This window comes from Colias croceus, chromosome 27 (assembly GCF_905220415.1).
Source record: "Colias croceus chromosome 27, ilColCroc2.1".
Classification (NCBI taxonomy): Eukaryota; Metazoa; Arthropoda; class Insecta; order Lepidoptera; family Pieridae; genus Colias; species Colias croceus.
Window position 1 is genome coordinate 743,474 of NC_059563.1, and position 15,403 is coordinate 758,876.

Here is a 15,403-nt window from a genome sequence, read left to right on the forward strand (position 1 = left end):
TGTTAATAGTATAACCAATAGTATAACTTGTATACGTACTGTAGACATGTGCGCCGATGCTCATTTGACCGGCGGCGGCGTCTAGCATCTAATTTGCCGGCGGCGGCGGCGTCATCGGCGTAATCGGCGTGGATGGGGAAAATGAGTAAAATACGCCTAAATCTCCATTAAATTTCTTATTTATTTCCATATAACATCAATATGGCGTTTATTTGAGATCACACATTGTATAAAATCTAAATTATATTATTAACAAAAAAATCTTTATGGCGACAATCAAAATCAGAAAAAAACAAGGAATTATAAAATAGGGAAGTACTCACTCAACCGTCCACATCATCTTCATCAAACTTTCTTTAAGCTTTGTCCCAGAAGTATACTACTGGTACCTACTGGTATTAGAAACGATGATTGTATAGTGGCCGAATGCTGGAAATATTTTAGTGGATGTGACCCCAAGGATATGCTCGACGGAAACATACTTCGTTATTGGATGGAAAAGAAGGATAGTCTGCTATGAGTTATCCTTGGCTGTTTAACTGCGTTAGGGCGATATTGAGCGTTACCACCACGAGCACACCAAGCGACCGAGTTTTTTCAGTCGCAGGATTAACCATTACGGCTAAAAGGTCACGGTTAAGTCCTACTTCAGTCGACAGAATAATATTAATTATACATGCCAATTATGACATGTGCAAGAAACAAGTACAAAAGGTAAAATAATCTTGTCATTTATATTTTTCTCTTAGAGCGAAAGAAACTATCTCACTGTGCCCATTCGCCTTCTTTTCTTGTATATCAGACTCCCTGACGGTTTCTCGCACAAAGCAGATATAAAGGAAACTCTCGTTTCCCCTTTTTCCTCAAGGTCTTTGTCAACCAACATTCCTTGGAAACGGCAATCAAGAAGAGCTGCCGCGATTGTCAATTTATTATTAATTTATTGAGGGGGGGGGGGGGGGGCAAGTATCTCGCCTCGCGGCGGTGCTGAAGAAAAAAACTCCAGACGGCCGGAGTCTAGGGCGACTGAGTGAGGTACCTACGGACTATCCGAGCGTTGTCCAGCAGGACTGCCCGCTGTATCCCCACTGTCATGGGCTTCACCGGTAAATCCAACCTCCTTAAATATTGTTTTAAGGAGGTAGGAACCAGCCCATTGGTGGACACAACTATGGGGATTATCTCGGCAGACACACCGTCCCACATCTCGACAACCTCGTGCGCCAGATCCAGATATTTGAGCCGTTTATCTGACTCGGCCTCAACAAGAGTGTCGTCATGTGGAATAGTGATGTCTACCAAGAAAATCCTAGAAGTTGCTCGGTCCACCACCACAATATCAGCTCTATTCGCTAGAATAGTCTTGTCCTGTTAATTGATTATTATTATATTTTAAAATACTAAGTAAGTATAAGTGTAAGATAGAGTGCTTTATTTTTAGGGCTGATTTTTCAATCCTAGGTTAAAATTTATTCGTTGAATAACGTATCCATTTCAAAAATGTATTCTAATTACCTGCATTTGACAGTTTACAGGTGACATTTTAATATTATCGTGTAATAATTTATTGGACGGATAAGTTTTAACCAAGGATTGAAAAATCAGCCCTTAAATTATATACGCCGATGACGCCGGAAAAAAAATCGGCGGCGTCGGCGTGAGTAAAACGGCCGGCGGCGTGCGCCACGCCGATCGGCGCACATACCTAATACGTAGTATATTATTATTAGTCTGTGGTATAACTATAGATAACGGTAAAAAAGACGAAACGGTAAAGAAAATGGAAACTATAACAGCATCATATTTATGACCTCATAAATAACTACACGTGTATTTAGATCAAGTTTATATCAAAAGTGAAAAGGAACCATTACCTCAAGAGCTTTAAAATATACTAGCTGTGCTCCGCGGTTTCACCCGCATTGCTCTGCTCCTGTTGGTCTTAGCGAGATGATGTACATAGCATGTATACATAATATATCTATAGTGCCTATAGCCACGATAAATGGGCTATCTAACGCCGAAATAATTTTTAAAATCGGACCAGTAGTTCCTGCGCTCAAACAAACAAACTCTTCAGCTTTATAATTTTAGTACAGATTTCTTTAAAGGGGGCGTCCATTAATTACGTGACGTGTAGTTGAAGTTTTATCAAACCTTACCTACGTTGGGGAGAGGTCTCGGCAAAAATTAATAACACCTCACGTTATTTACGGACGCCCCAAAAGAGAATTATACCAACAACTAAAAAAACGGGATCTTTAAAATATTTTTTCTTTTCTACATAAAAAACTAAACTCGCTTCAAATGGGTATAACTTGACAAAGTTTTATTGGTGCCAACCGGAAGTTCAGCTTTCAATTAAAATAAAGCGTGAGTGCTGAGCACACGTGTCATGAAAATCAGTTCACAGAGTAGAAAGTTCTAAGGTAACAAACAAAAAATCATATTATACGAATTGAGAAGCTCCTTTTTTGAAGTCGGTTGAAAATTATAAGGTTAATGAACGTTTAATTACTGATGCGTGAAAAATGGATGTGGAATAATTAATTGTGAATCCTTAATCGTTTATTACAAAGATATTTATCTATTGTTTTTAATACTGATAATCCTATTTTTTATCTGCATCTATTTATTATTGTGACTAAAAGAACGGATCCTGAAAAAGATTGCCACTTCTAAGACAACTAGCAATCCGGCACGATTTTGCCCATATTTTTTTTTTTGTAAGGTGTTTCTCAATGTTAGCCAGAAGGGCTTTTACATTTTAACGCGGACGCGGGGGTGAACTGAAGGTTCACCCTGGTAGCGACATGCACAAGGGCGTCCCCCCTTGACGGGGATCTCGAACCTCGGCTTGGGCTGTCGCTTGAGTGGAGGAGGCCAGAAGGGCCCTAATCGGACGGGGCGGATTTTGCCCATAGTTCATCTATATATTATAAAGCAGAAGAGTTTTGTTTGTTTGAACGCGCGTTTGTTGAAATGTTTCATATTATTAAAACAGATTAAGCCTACTCTAAAGACTCCGCTTCAGTTACAATTCATCAAATTTTTTATTTTGTATAAATTTATAAAGAATAGAAAAAAAATTCGATCACCCGCATCCTTTCGCGCCATTCCGGGGCGGATGCCTGACCAACTCAGCCACTCGTGACCCGCCAGAGCGATCGAATTTATTCTATTTTTTCAGTTTTATGTGTCGGACACACCGCGCGCCATCTATTTATTTTGTGTCAAAAATACATACATAATATTATATTACCCCGAAAATAACTTTTAGAACAGTAAAATGTATATTTATTTATAGTAAAAGTTAATAATTTATATAATATTTATTTACAGTTAACTCATCAAAGAATCTCAACAATAATGTACAAAGTTCTGCTATTTGCCGCCGTGGCGCTGCTGTGCGACTCGCGCGCATCCAACATCAATCGACATATGAAAATATTAGACATGGACAATCATATAGAGAGCAATTGTGAGTATAAATTAAATATATATCAGTGAATGTTAATAATATATTGTATAATGTTTTTATAATACCTATCGTACTGGCTGTACGCTACCACTTTTATGTGCCATAATTTTAGGAAATATGATTCAATTAATTAATATTTATGAACAGACATACGTTTGTTTAGTTGACTATTAATATAGAATACTTATTTCGTTTTGTCAGAAAATGAGACTGTAGGTACTGTAGTTACCGTTTATTGTAGAAAATGATAGTTTACGTCCACAGAACGTCTGCTGTCAAAACAATAATTTTCCATCAATTTGGCTGAATTTTTATTCATGTTTCGCTTCTATTCAGGGTAGCGTGATGTTGTTGATTTCTTTCAGCTATATTATACCCAATTTAAGTGATTTTTAATCAATTAAATATTTCCAATTCCAGTAGTACCCCGCCAACAAACAAAACGCTTCATAACCCTAACAAAAAGACCCGCGGCCAAGCTATCCCACACCGCGGGAACTACACTCGAACTCACTTGTGAAGCGATCGCTGCGCCAGCGCCATCTGTACATTGGTTTAGGAACGACGCACCTGTTACTGAGGTATGGATAACTTCCTTCTACTATAAATAATATAACTATTAAATAATCACTACATAGTATAAAAAAACTTTCTCTGTCCCTATGTCCCTTTGTATGCTGAAATCTTTAAAACTACGTTACGGATTTTGATGCGATTATTTTTAATTTTTTGATTCATGAGCAAGGTGTTTAAAAAATTGATTGCGAATGTTAATTTACATATTATGTATGTGCTAAAAATCCGTTATTTTTATTTTTAGGTATTATTTTTTTTAAATAAGCATTATGCATCTAGATATTTGTGAAGAAATTTTTATTATAGTAATTTAGATAGCAATCTGAACTATTAAAACAGTCTATTAACACACAATTAATGCGAATTTCAAAATATATGAAGCTAAAAACGATCAATCTATCTCTAGATGAAGCTATCAGTTTTCATCTTTACCCTGCCTATATTAGTAAAAGGTCTATTTCATAAACTTTTTGAATGATATCCAGCATTGATATTATACAATGCATTATATGACTGACTAGCCGCTCCGCGCGGTTTCACCCCTGTGGCTCCTCTCCTGTTGGTCGTAGCGTGATGGTATATAGCCTATAGCCTTCCTCGATAAATGAGCTATCTAACACCGAAAGAATTTTTCAAATCGGACCAGTAGTTCCCGAGATTAGCGCGTTCAAACAAACAAACAAACAAACAATCAAACAAACAAACAAACAAACAAACTCTTCAGCTTTATAATATTAGTATAGATTTATCATCTTATGCTTGAGTAACTTAAGCAGAAACAGCCTACATTCAAACAGCTTAATAAAGATATAAGGATTTTAGATAAACGACTGATAAGTTGCCTACGTGTATATTATACTAGCTGCGCTCCGCGGTTTCACCCGCGTGGCTCCTCTCCTATTGGTCTTAGCGTAGTGTGTCATAGCTTATAGCTTTCCTCGAGAAATGGGCTATCTAACACCGAAAGAATTTTTCAAATCGGACCAGTAGTTCCTGACATTAGCGCGTTCAAACAAAAAAAAAATCTTCAGTTTTTAATATTAGTATAGTATAGATTTATTTATTTACGGCATTTATTGTTTGTTGTTGACTTATAATTCTTTGCGTTTCACAGCCAATTAACAAATAAATCTTCTTTCCAGTACGACAAAGAATCGAACGAAATAATCGATACCAATGCCTCATCCCTTGGGCGGGTGAGTTCGACCCTGTTGGTGTCCCGCGCGGGGCCCCGCGCCAAGTACACGTGCCTTGTTGTGTCGGGGCCCTCCACGGTGCGGGCCTCTACTGTTGTGTATAGTGATGGTATGTATTATAAGTATTAATAATAATATGGATGAATATGAAGTAAATATAAAATAAATCACATCTGAGTGATAAGGCCGCTTAATGAGCTACTTAATTTACGCTCTTTTAATATTATTAAAGACTAGCTTCCGCCCGCGACTCCGTCCGCGCGGATGTCGGTCGTCGCGTGGATGGTTTATATTTTCTCCATTTTGAGTAACTCTGAAAATGACATAAAATATATCTATTAGACCCAAATACGGCTAGGCCTATAATAATACGCAACGTGTGTTCGCGGTTCTACGGAACAACGTCTATGGATAAAACTGAAAAATTAAGATTAATTTTTTTCTACGTATTTTTCCAGGATAAAAAGTATCCTATTTTACGCCCAGGATAATAAGGTATAATTATACCAAGTTTCATCGAAATCGAACCGGTAGTTTTCACGTGATGTCTTCACATACAGACAGACAGACAGACAGACAAAATTTTTTTTAATCACATTGGGTTTGGTATCGATCCAGTAACACCCCCTGCTATTTATTTTTTTAATATTTTCAATGTACAGAATTGACCCTTCTACAGATTTATTATATGTATAGAACACATTAACACAACCACTAAATCTTCTCTTTCTACTCCCCACTAGATGGCAGCACAGAGCTATCAGAGCGTTCCAAACTGGTCCCACTAGCGCCTCGCATTCTCGTTTCGTACAAAGTGTTCGTGGACATAATTGGAACTAATGTCGCGTTGCCGTGCCGCGTGCGGGGACATCCAAGGCCTAATGTGGTCTGGAGGGATAATAATGGAAAAGTTGTTAAGAATGATCAGAGGATGAAGGTAATCTATATAGTCATTTACAGTAATCCAAAAGTAATAATGCGCATAGAAATCTTCGTCACTGTTCGGCAACTGTCATATTCCCGGAGCGTCCGAAGATGATATCTATATAGAGTGGTTAAATGCATTTTCTTCATGCATAATTTAGTCAAATTATATGTTTTGTGCTAAAAGAGATTAATATGTATTTGTGAGTAACGATTTTGTTTCGATAATTCCTTGTAAGTAAATTAGCGAGTATAACCCCACGATTGCGATTTGCGAATATATCTTTGTTGGATTGATTTACTTGGAAAATTTTATAGGACTTTTAAAGTGTCTTACTGAAACTGGTGTAATGATGGAAGAAAAGAAGGTTAAATAACACAAAATTTATATTGTATAAAATATGGTTTTCAAACACAGGTTTATATATTTAAACCATATAATTAATCTAATCATTAAAATCTCAGTTCAAAAGTATTTACAGTGATCATTCTTCAATATTATGACAATTACAAAAAAATAAAAATAAAAACAATCAAAATCAGGGATTATCTTTATTTCTGACATTTTACCTACATCGGAACTTTCATTATGCTCTTCTTCATTTTCACTTTCTCTACTGCCATCACCTGTGTAAATCATTTCATCGATTAATTCAATTCACCTTTAAAAACAAAACCAAGAGGCAAGAAGGGTATGTAATAGCAGCTCTATATAATTCCACACAGAGAGAACACGTGCAATCACCACCAATATTTAAAGACGACTGACGTATTTTTGAGTTTTTTGACTGACAGGCTACCGTCACCTACCGCCCGATTTGTTTTTGATTGTGTATGACCGTGAATTGACTTCTATTTCTTTTGAACAAGGTGTAAAATGCAAGTGCGTTGTTTAGGGCTCTTACGATTCAATGATTCGAGTGTCTTCGGAAATACGACAATTAGCGAAGATTTGCATGCGCATTATTACTTTTGGATTACTGTATATTTGTTAAAAAAGTAAATAATGAAAGGAATTGGGTACATTACTTTCATTATTTACTAGTATAGTTTGCCGTTTTTTGTCATACAATTTGTCTATTATTGGTGTGCATTTTTATATGTAATTACAATTATTATTACTTATCTTATATCTTAACAACAGCTGTAAGGTACCTTTTATGAATAAAAAACAAAATAATTAATTAATATGTATATAGTTCTTTATATTATCATGGACCAATATTAAAATATTAAATTTAATAATCGTGTATAATAACTATTTATCTTATGTTATAAAGTATACAAATATGAACAGCATGAACATAACAGCTACCGAGAAAGAAATATGTAATTATTTAGTATGTACAACACAGAGTAGCTTTACTGCTCAAAGCTCGTCTTAAAGTTCGTCGTTTCACACCTCGCCACAAGATGGCGTCATAATAAATTATATTATCATAGTAGTTATATTAAATAACAAAGAAAACATAATATGTATATCACAATAAAAGCAAATAGATAAATTCACTGAAAATAAATTATTAAACAATAAAAATAAATTAGAAGTTATTTCTGTTGCAACTAGACATGTTTAAGTTTTGTAATTTTAATCAAATAATAATTCAATTTTTTAACAACATTAAGACGCATTTAATTTCCTATCTTAATATTTTTATTTTCATATTTATCATCTAATAATAATAATTATAGTTTACAGTTTTTAAGTCAATCATTTCATTTTCATTTTATATAATACTAGCGGTCCGCCCCGGCTTCGCCCGTGGTACATATTTCGCAATAAAAAGTAGCCTATGTCCTTTCTCGGGTATCAAAATATCTCCATACCAAACATGCAAATTGCTTCAGTAGTTTAGGCGTGATTGAGTAACAGACAGACAGACAGACAGAGTTACTTTCGCATTTATAATATATTAGTATTAGTAATTTAGTATGGACTAGCTGCTCCGCGCGGTTTCACCCCCGTAGCTCCACTCCTGTTGGTCGTAGCGTCGGGCTATATAGGTAACACCGAAATAATTTTTCAAATCGGACCAGTAGTTCCCGAGATTAGCGCGTTCAGACAAACAAACAAACTCTTCAGCTTTATAATATTAGTATAGATATTCTCCGAGTCTTTTGTGTACAAATCCTAGGAAATGTATAGATATGTATTGTACCTTTTTTTTTTTTTTTTTAAAGTGGGGAAATCTTCTTAGATACCCCCGGCTCCCGGGGATGGAGCCGTGGTTATGTCGGATTTTTACCGACTAAAACCCCACTCTGTTCCATCGCGCTGCTTTGGACGGAACTGCGGGAACGGTTACGACTCTACCGCGTGTCCCGCCCAGCAGATGCCCGTTTCCAGGCCCACCACTAGAACCCCCCTCGCTGGCGGCTGCTGGAACGAAGGCTTACGCCATATGTATTGTACCTACTAAATTTTCCATATTTTCTTTACCCAATAAACATATCAATTTTTTATTATTTTTCTAAGGTACTCCGTTCAGGCGAGTTAGTGATAGCGGGGCTCCTCTGGGAAGACATGGGCGAGTTTAGTTGTCACGCCAGTAATATATTTGGTTCCGCTGAAATTAAAACCTTCGTTTATCCGGCTCGAGTAAGTATATTTATAATATAATATATAATAAATAAAATCTATAACATATTAAATAAATTAAAGATAAATAATCTAAATTGTTTCGATTAGGGCTAGTTTCACTGATAGTCGTTTAAATATAGTTTAAATACCTAGTTTTAATACTTATAATTTGAAATATATTATTTGGAATTTTAACTTAAACTAATGAAATACGATAGTTGTGAAACTGGCTAAAATATTTTTTTCGTTCCTACTACTTATATTCATTCGTCTTATTTTTCACAAATGTTTGGATATAAATGTAATTCTCAGGATATTTTGCTGCTAAAAATAATTTGAAATCTTTTTGTCTCAATCGCTCAGACACTACTGAACTGGTTTTAATAAAATTCAGCATATAGTTGTTACATCTCAACACATTACATACTTAAAATTTTAGTAAATTAAAAAAATGAAATACCTGCTTTTTTTAAACGTTTATTATATGAAGATACCTTTATTTCAGCCGGATGACAAAGATGGATAATGCTGAAGCAAAACAAAGCAAGTTTACTTAACACGATGTTCCTGTTACTTATAAGAGCACTTCACACGAACGGCGAAACGCTGCGTTTTTTATATTTATTTTTATTGTTTTTTAAACGAATCTTCCTAGAATTTTACACATTTGTATTTTATGAAATATAATATTGTATTTAAGTAAATATTTCTGACCAATAGTATTGTGAAATAAAACGAAATACAATAAGAAAAATGATGTTCAAATTATGAATGAAAATACCGTTTAAAAGTATTTGTATTCTTGGTTCTAAGTAAATCTAAGTCAACTTAAACTTACTTAGAACAAATAGATTTTGGTTTAACAAATAAAAGTAGGATTTTATCAATATTGTGACATACAGTACAAAAACCTATCTACATAGTACATATTATAATAAAAACGTATAGGTATATTAATGTTTTTAAAAGAAAATGTATATCAAAATTATTTTGTTGCTATTTCTTTTTGAATATTCAAAATTGTATTAACGTAGTCTATTTTTATGTTTTTCACTCATTACAAACTGTATACCACCACGTCTTACTTTAGTCTATCGAAATGTTAAAATCCATCAAAATCGGTTCAGCCGTTCTGTTGTTATAACCCAACATACTGTCGCATTTATTTTAATATAAACTTGGTGCGGCTGGTCCCGCCTATAGAGGCTTCCAATTTTTGCCTTTAAAATATATAAAATTGTTAAAATGATAATAATTACTAATTAGATATGTAAAAGATATATTATATTGTGATCTTTAATACTTATGTAGGACTGTGATTGAAATAAATACATTTGAACGGATTGTGTTGTTTTTATTGTACCTACCTACCTACTTCAACTATCACATCCATACTTATATTATAAATTCGAAAGTGTCAGTCTGTCTGTTATTCAATCACGCCTTAACTACTGAATAACTGAACCAATTTGCATGAAATTTGGTATAGAGATATTTTGTTACCCGAGAAAGGACATAGGCTACTTTTTACCCCGGGACATAGGATAGGTTTTATTCCGGAAATCCCACGGGAACAGGAACTATGCGGGTTTTTCTTTGACTGCGCGGGAGAAGCCGCGGGTGGAAAGTCATCAAGTATCATCTATATTCTATACTACCTAATATTATAGTTTCTGTGTTTGTTTGCTTGTTAAAACGCGCTAATCTCAGGAACTACTGGTCCGATTTGTAAAATTCTTTCGGTGTTAGATAACCCATTTATCGAGGCAGGCTATCGGCTATATTATATCCTCGATTAAATGGTCTATCTAACAGTGAAATAATTTTTCAAATCGGACCAGTAGTTCCCGAGATTAGCGCGTTCAAACAAACAAACTCTTCAGCTTTATAATATTAGTATAGGTTATAGAATATAGATATTTATTTAGATTAAATGCTCAATTAAACTCTAGATATGTAGGTTTACACGGATCCACTTAGTTTCTATGTTACGACCTAAATATTTGCACCTGTCAAAGTGTAAACGAACCAATGATTTATAACATAAGTTGAAATGTTAATTTGCATGTTGTATGTAAGTTATGTGAGTGGTCATTTTGCAAAGTGACTAGAAGTAAAAATATGAAATTGTGTTTTTATTTAAAGTAACCTATCTCATTCATTCGTTCTTACTATCACTACATAGTATAAAACAAAGTCGCCTTCTCTGTCCCTATGTCCCTTAGTATGCTTAAATCTTTAAAACTACGCAACGGATTTTGATGCGGTTTTTTTTAATAGATAGAGTGATTCAAGAGCAAGGTTTTTAGTAAGTATATAATTTATTAGGTTTTAGACAAAGCGGGCGAAGCCGCGGGCGGTAAGCTAGTACCTACTATTATAAAATCATTAAAAAAATCCTTACCGCCTATAGAGGTAGGTATTAAGTCAGAAATAGGCCTTTAAATGCGAGGCACTAGCTATCAAATAAAAGAATCATCATCAAAATCGGTCCGTCGAAAGTACAGAGGTAAAAACCTAAAAAAGAGTGTGTGTACTCCATGACGTGACAGTCTTGCCATGACGTGACCTTGAAATTTTACCCTCAACGCGCCAAATGTTGTTTCACTTCAAAAAATTCTGTTGAATTGAGAAAATCCTCTGTTTTTGAGGTCGAGTAAAATATAAAAATGCGATAGTTTCAAGGGAAATATGTTTTAAATTCATCAAATTACAATATCGAACGGATGTGAATGAAATCTCAGAATATTTGAATAACCTATTTGCAATAATATGTAAAACTACTGCTCTAATTTTGATGATATTTCTTTGTGCTCAAGTTTATTCGGCAAGATACTTTTTCTTTTAAATGAATATAAAAGTTGTTCTGCCAAGACATAATATGAAAAATAAGTACATATATGTACAAATTACGACAGATTTTCAGACCATACATATTCCAGATCCATATCCATACTTACATACTAATATTATAAATGCGAAAGTAACTCTGTCTGTCTGTCTGTTACTCAATCACGCCTAAACTACTGAACCAATTTTCATGAAAGAACATAGGCTACTTTTTATCCCGGGAAAATGACGCAATCCCGGAAATCACACGGGAACGGGAACTATGCGTGTTTTTCTTTGACTGCGCGGGCGAAGCCGCGGGCGAAAACCTAGTTTTTCATAAAATAGGTCAAATCGTTTCGGAGGAATTACAACAAAATAGTTGAATCTTCATTTCTACTCATTTAAGTGTAATTTTGGCGTTACTTACTTACTAAGCTCCTCATTTAATTTATTATTGTACACAAGGCTTTTTAGTTATTATAATTTACTAGATTTCCGCCCGCGGCTTCGTCCGCGTTTCAAAGGAAATCCCGTATGGTTCCCGTTCCCGTAGGATTTCCGGGATACAAATATGTTACCCTCTATATGTGTGCTAAATTTCATTGTAATCGGTTCAGTAGTATTTGAGTGAAAGAGTAACAAACACACACACATCCTTACAAACTTTCGCATTTACTTATACACAGATAGGATAGGATTGAGAAGCGGGTTCGAATCCCGACTCAATCATCATTTCTTTTCTTTAAAAAAAGGTCTCAATGTATTTCTATTTTATATGATCCTGATTTTATCATAATATACAAGGCTTTTTCTACAATTTATATGTGTTGCAATGGAGAATGTATTGGTTCGTATCGTGCTAGGCGATTACTGCAGTCACGAATCTAACTGAATATTAATATACTAATTTTGTGTTACACTTTTCGTTATTACATGTAACTTGGTAGTTTAATGGTTCGAGGTTTGATGCTTGAACAAACATACATCTTTAGGTACATATATTAAAATCGTAGGAAAGTCGAAACTGTACATTGATTTTTTTAAATATTATTTACCTACTTGGGGCGTGATGTAATCTACTTACAATCGATATCGAAGCCAAAAATACAGTTTTAAAAACGTTTGTCTATCTGTCTGTATGTTCGGGCTTATTTTTCGGGCTAATTTTAAAAAGTATAGGTACCTATAGGCTATAACTTGTATTATTTAATTCAAATTTTGCATCAACATATCATCACGCTATGACCAATAGGAGCGGAGCAATGCGGGTAAACCCGCGGGGCACAGCTAGTATTTAAGGAGGTATTTTATACAGGAGACTCAATTTAATCAAAATATATAAAATATATATATATAATAAGTAACCTGGCAACTTGATAAAAAATAAAAAGACACACATAATAGATGAAACTTAGGTAAATAATTAAGTACTAGTGCGCAACGTTTTTCTTATCATTTTTTAAAATATAAAGTTTACCAATATTGGTGCTTATTAAAACTATTTCACATAAATCGCTGATTAGATCTTGATGAAATTTTAGCCTTAAGATAGATTCTAGTCTCGATTAGAGCAACTTGTCTTATCAAAGTGATAAGTTAACGCCCAGAATTTCATCAATATTTTTAACTACATAAATTGATTATGAAATCACAATTTGTAATAACATTTAAAAATATAGGCCTTTTTTAAGTTGTATTTGCCTTTCTAGAAAATTATGATTAGGTTACCCTTTACCCTACTAAGTAATATGTATTATTTATGCGAAAGTTTTTGATGAATGTTTGTTACTCTTTCACGCATAAATACTACTGTAACCGATTACAATCACAGAACTACAATCTCGATATAGTTCTGTGATTACAATGAAATTTGGTATGTAGGTAACTGAAGCCCCAGAATAAAACATAGGCTTTTTATCCCAAAAATACCACAGGAAGTCAGGAACGGAAACTACGCGGGTTTTTCTTTGAAAACTAGATCACTAGATTGCAGGCGCAAAGCCGCGGTCGGAAATCTCGAAAGAAAAATAAATAAATAGACTACGTACTATCACAAATTCTATATTTTATTAAGATGTCTTTCAAAATTAACGAAATACCTATTATATTTCGATTTCGTAAGTATACCTATTATCGTTTATTCATAATAAATTACTTGTATAAATTGAATGCTAAAAGCTTAATATCTAAAATCTAGACAGCTTAGGGCTCTTATACTTGAGAGAATACACTAAATCAATTTATAAATGATTATTATATCATATTTGCAATGTACTTAAGTTTGAGTTTCTTATGATTGACGACCATCAAAAGCATGTTTCATATGCCATTTTTGCATTTTGCCAATGTCACACAAAATAAATGAAACTTAGGGCTGATTTTTTCAATCCTTCGTTAAAACTTATTCATCGAATAACGTATTAAACTACCATTTGAAAAATGTATTGTAAATTGTAATTGTCCGTATTTGACAGTTAAAAAAAAGTTTACAGGTGACATTTGTAATACTTTATTGGACGGATTTTTAACCAAGGATTGAAAAATTAAATCATAATAGTTAAATCAATACTCCATCTTAATTATATAACTTGTCCAATCAATCATCGTATTACATAAAACACATTACTAATTAATATTTAATACGAAATCAATGGCAAAAAACTTAACTTTTAAACTATAAAGGTTGTTACACACCATCCATATGTAATAAAATTATAATATTCTTTATAGTACCTACTTAAAATTAAAGCTGAAAAATGTATCAAGCAAAAAATAAACAAGTACCTAATATTTTTTTTTTGTATTTTTTATATACGTATGAATATTTTATGTACGCAACTGCAATTGCCTTATTTGAAGAAAAGCAGTTTAAAAAGGTATTATAAAAAAAATGAATTTGTTAATTTAAAATCTGAACACCCGTTGACATAGCAATACATAGGTAAAAAGGCCAAAACTTGTCTTGATTAGTCAAAATAATCTATATTATATTACAAAGCTGAAAAGTTTGTTTGTTTGAACGCGCTAATCTTAAGAACTACTGGTCCGATTTGAAAAATTATTTCAGTTTTATATAGCCCATTTATCGAGGAAGGCTTTAGGCTATATTATATCATCACGCTAAGACCAACAGAAGTGGAGCCACGCGGGTGAAACCGCGGAGCGTAACTAGTTTAATTATATGGATAATCGACGAGCACCTTAACTCATACTCAAAACCTGACTAAGCTGTCGAATCGTGCGCATCGAAATTAGGATCACTGTCGTGATTGGTCCAAATTATAACAATACTTAATTAAGTTATAAGTTACTATTAAGTATTGCAATCAATAATTGACGAAACGATGCTATTCAAAGTATGTTTTCAAAGTCATAAAATGTTTTTGTTTTGTGAATCTTTTACTACACAAACTCAAACTTTTTTTTTATTTAATAAGACTTCTTTAAGAAGCACTTTCGAATGGTCGTTACATATTTTTAACAATTACCATCGATTAGGAAGCAGTATCTATGGAGAAGAAACAGCAAGAAACTCCATAGGTTCTATACAAATTTTTTTTTATATTTATTTTAAGTTATTTCCACAACTTAAATAATTCTATCTGCTATGAAAATTATATGTTATATACAGTTTAAATGTTTATTTGTGTGTATTTACAAAACTAATGTTTAACTATACTACTACTAACTACTAACTCCATCGTAAGTAGGTATATTCAACATTCATAATGTACAAAACAAACTGTTAACAGTGTGTTTCATACCTTACTTCCAAACTAAAGGTTATTTTTATTCACGCTACTACACTAGTAT

At 33.7% G+C, this 15,403-nt stretch overlaps 1 protein-coding gene across 3 annotated transcripts in view; it reads left to right on the plus strand.

Moving 5' to 3' along the window:
* The window catches only part of LOC123703800 (neural/ectodermal development factor IMP-L2-like), a 59,866-nt gene extending 49,856 nt beyond the window's left edge, over positions 1-10,010 (plus strand). For 2 of the 3 annotated variants that reach the window (XM_045651956.1, XM_045651957.1), the window contains exons 2-7: positions 3,343-3,481; positions 3,902-4,062; positions 5,200-5,362; positions 5,997-6,190; positions 8,654-8,776; positions 9,264-10,010. In XM_045651956.1, coding sequence (XP_045507912.1) covers positions 3,370-3,481; positions 3,902-4,062; positions 5,200-5,362; positions 5,997-6,190; positions 8,654-8,776; positions 9,264-9,284 — 774 coding nt within the window. In that variant the 5' untranslated portion in view covers positions 3,343-3,369 and the 3' untranslated portion in view covers positions 9,285-10,010. The remainder of the gene's footprint in view (positions 1-3,342; positions 3,482-3,901; positions 4,063-5,199; positions 5,363-5,996; positions 6,191-8,653; positions 8,777-9,263) is intronic. The other variant, XM_045651958.1, reaches the window with a different exon arrangement.
* Positions 10,011-15,403: the final 5,393 nt, after the last annotated feature.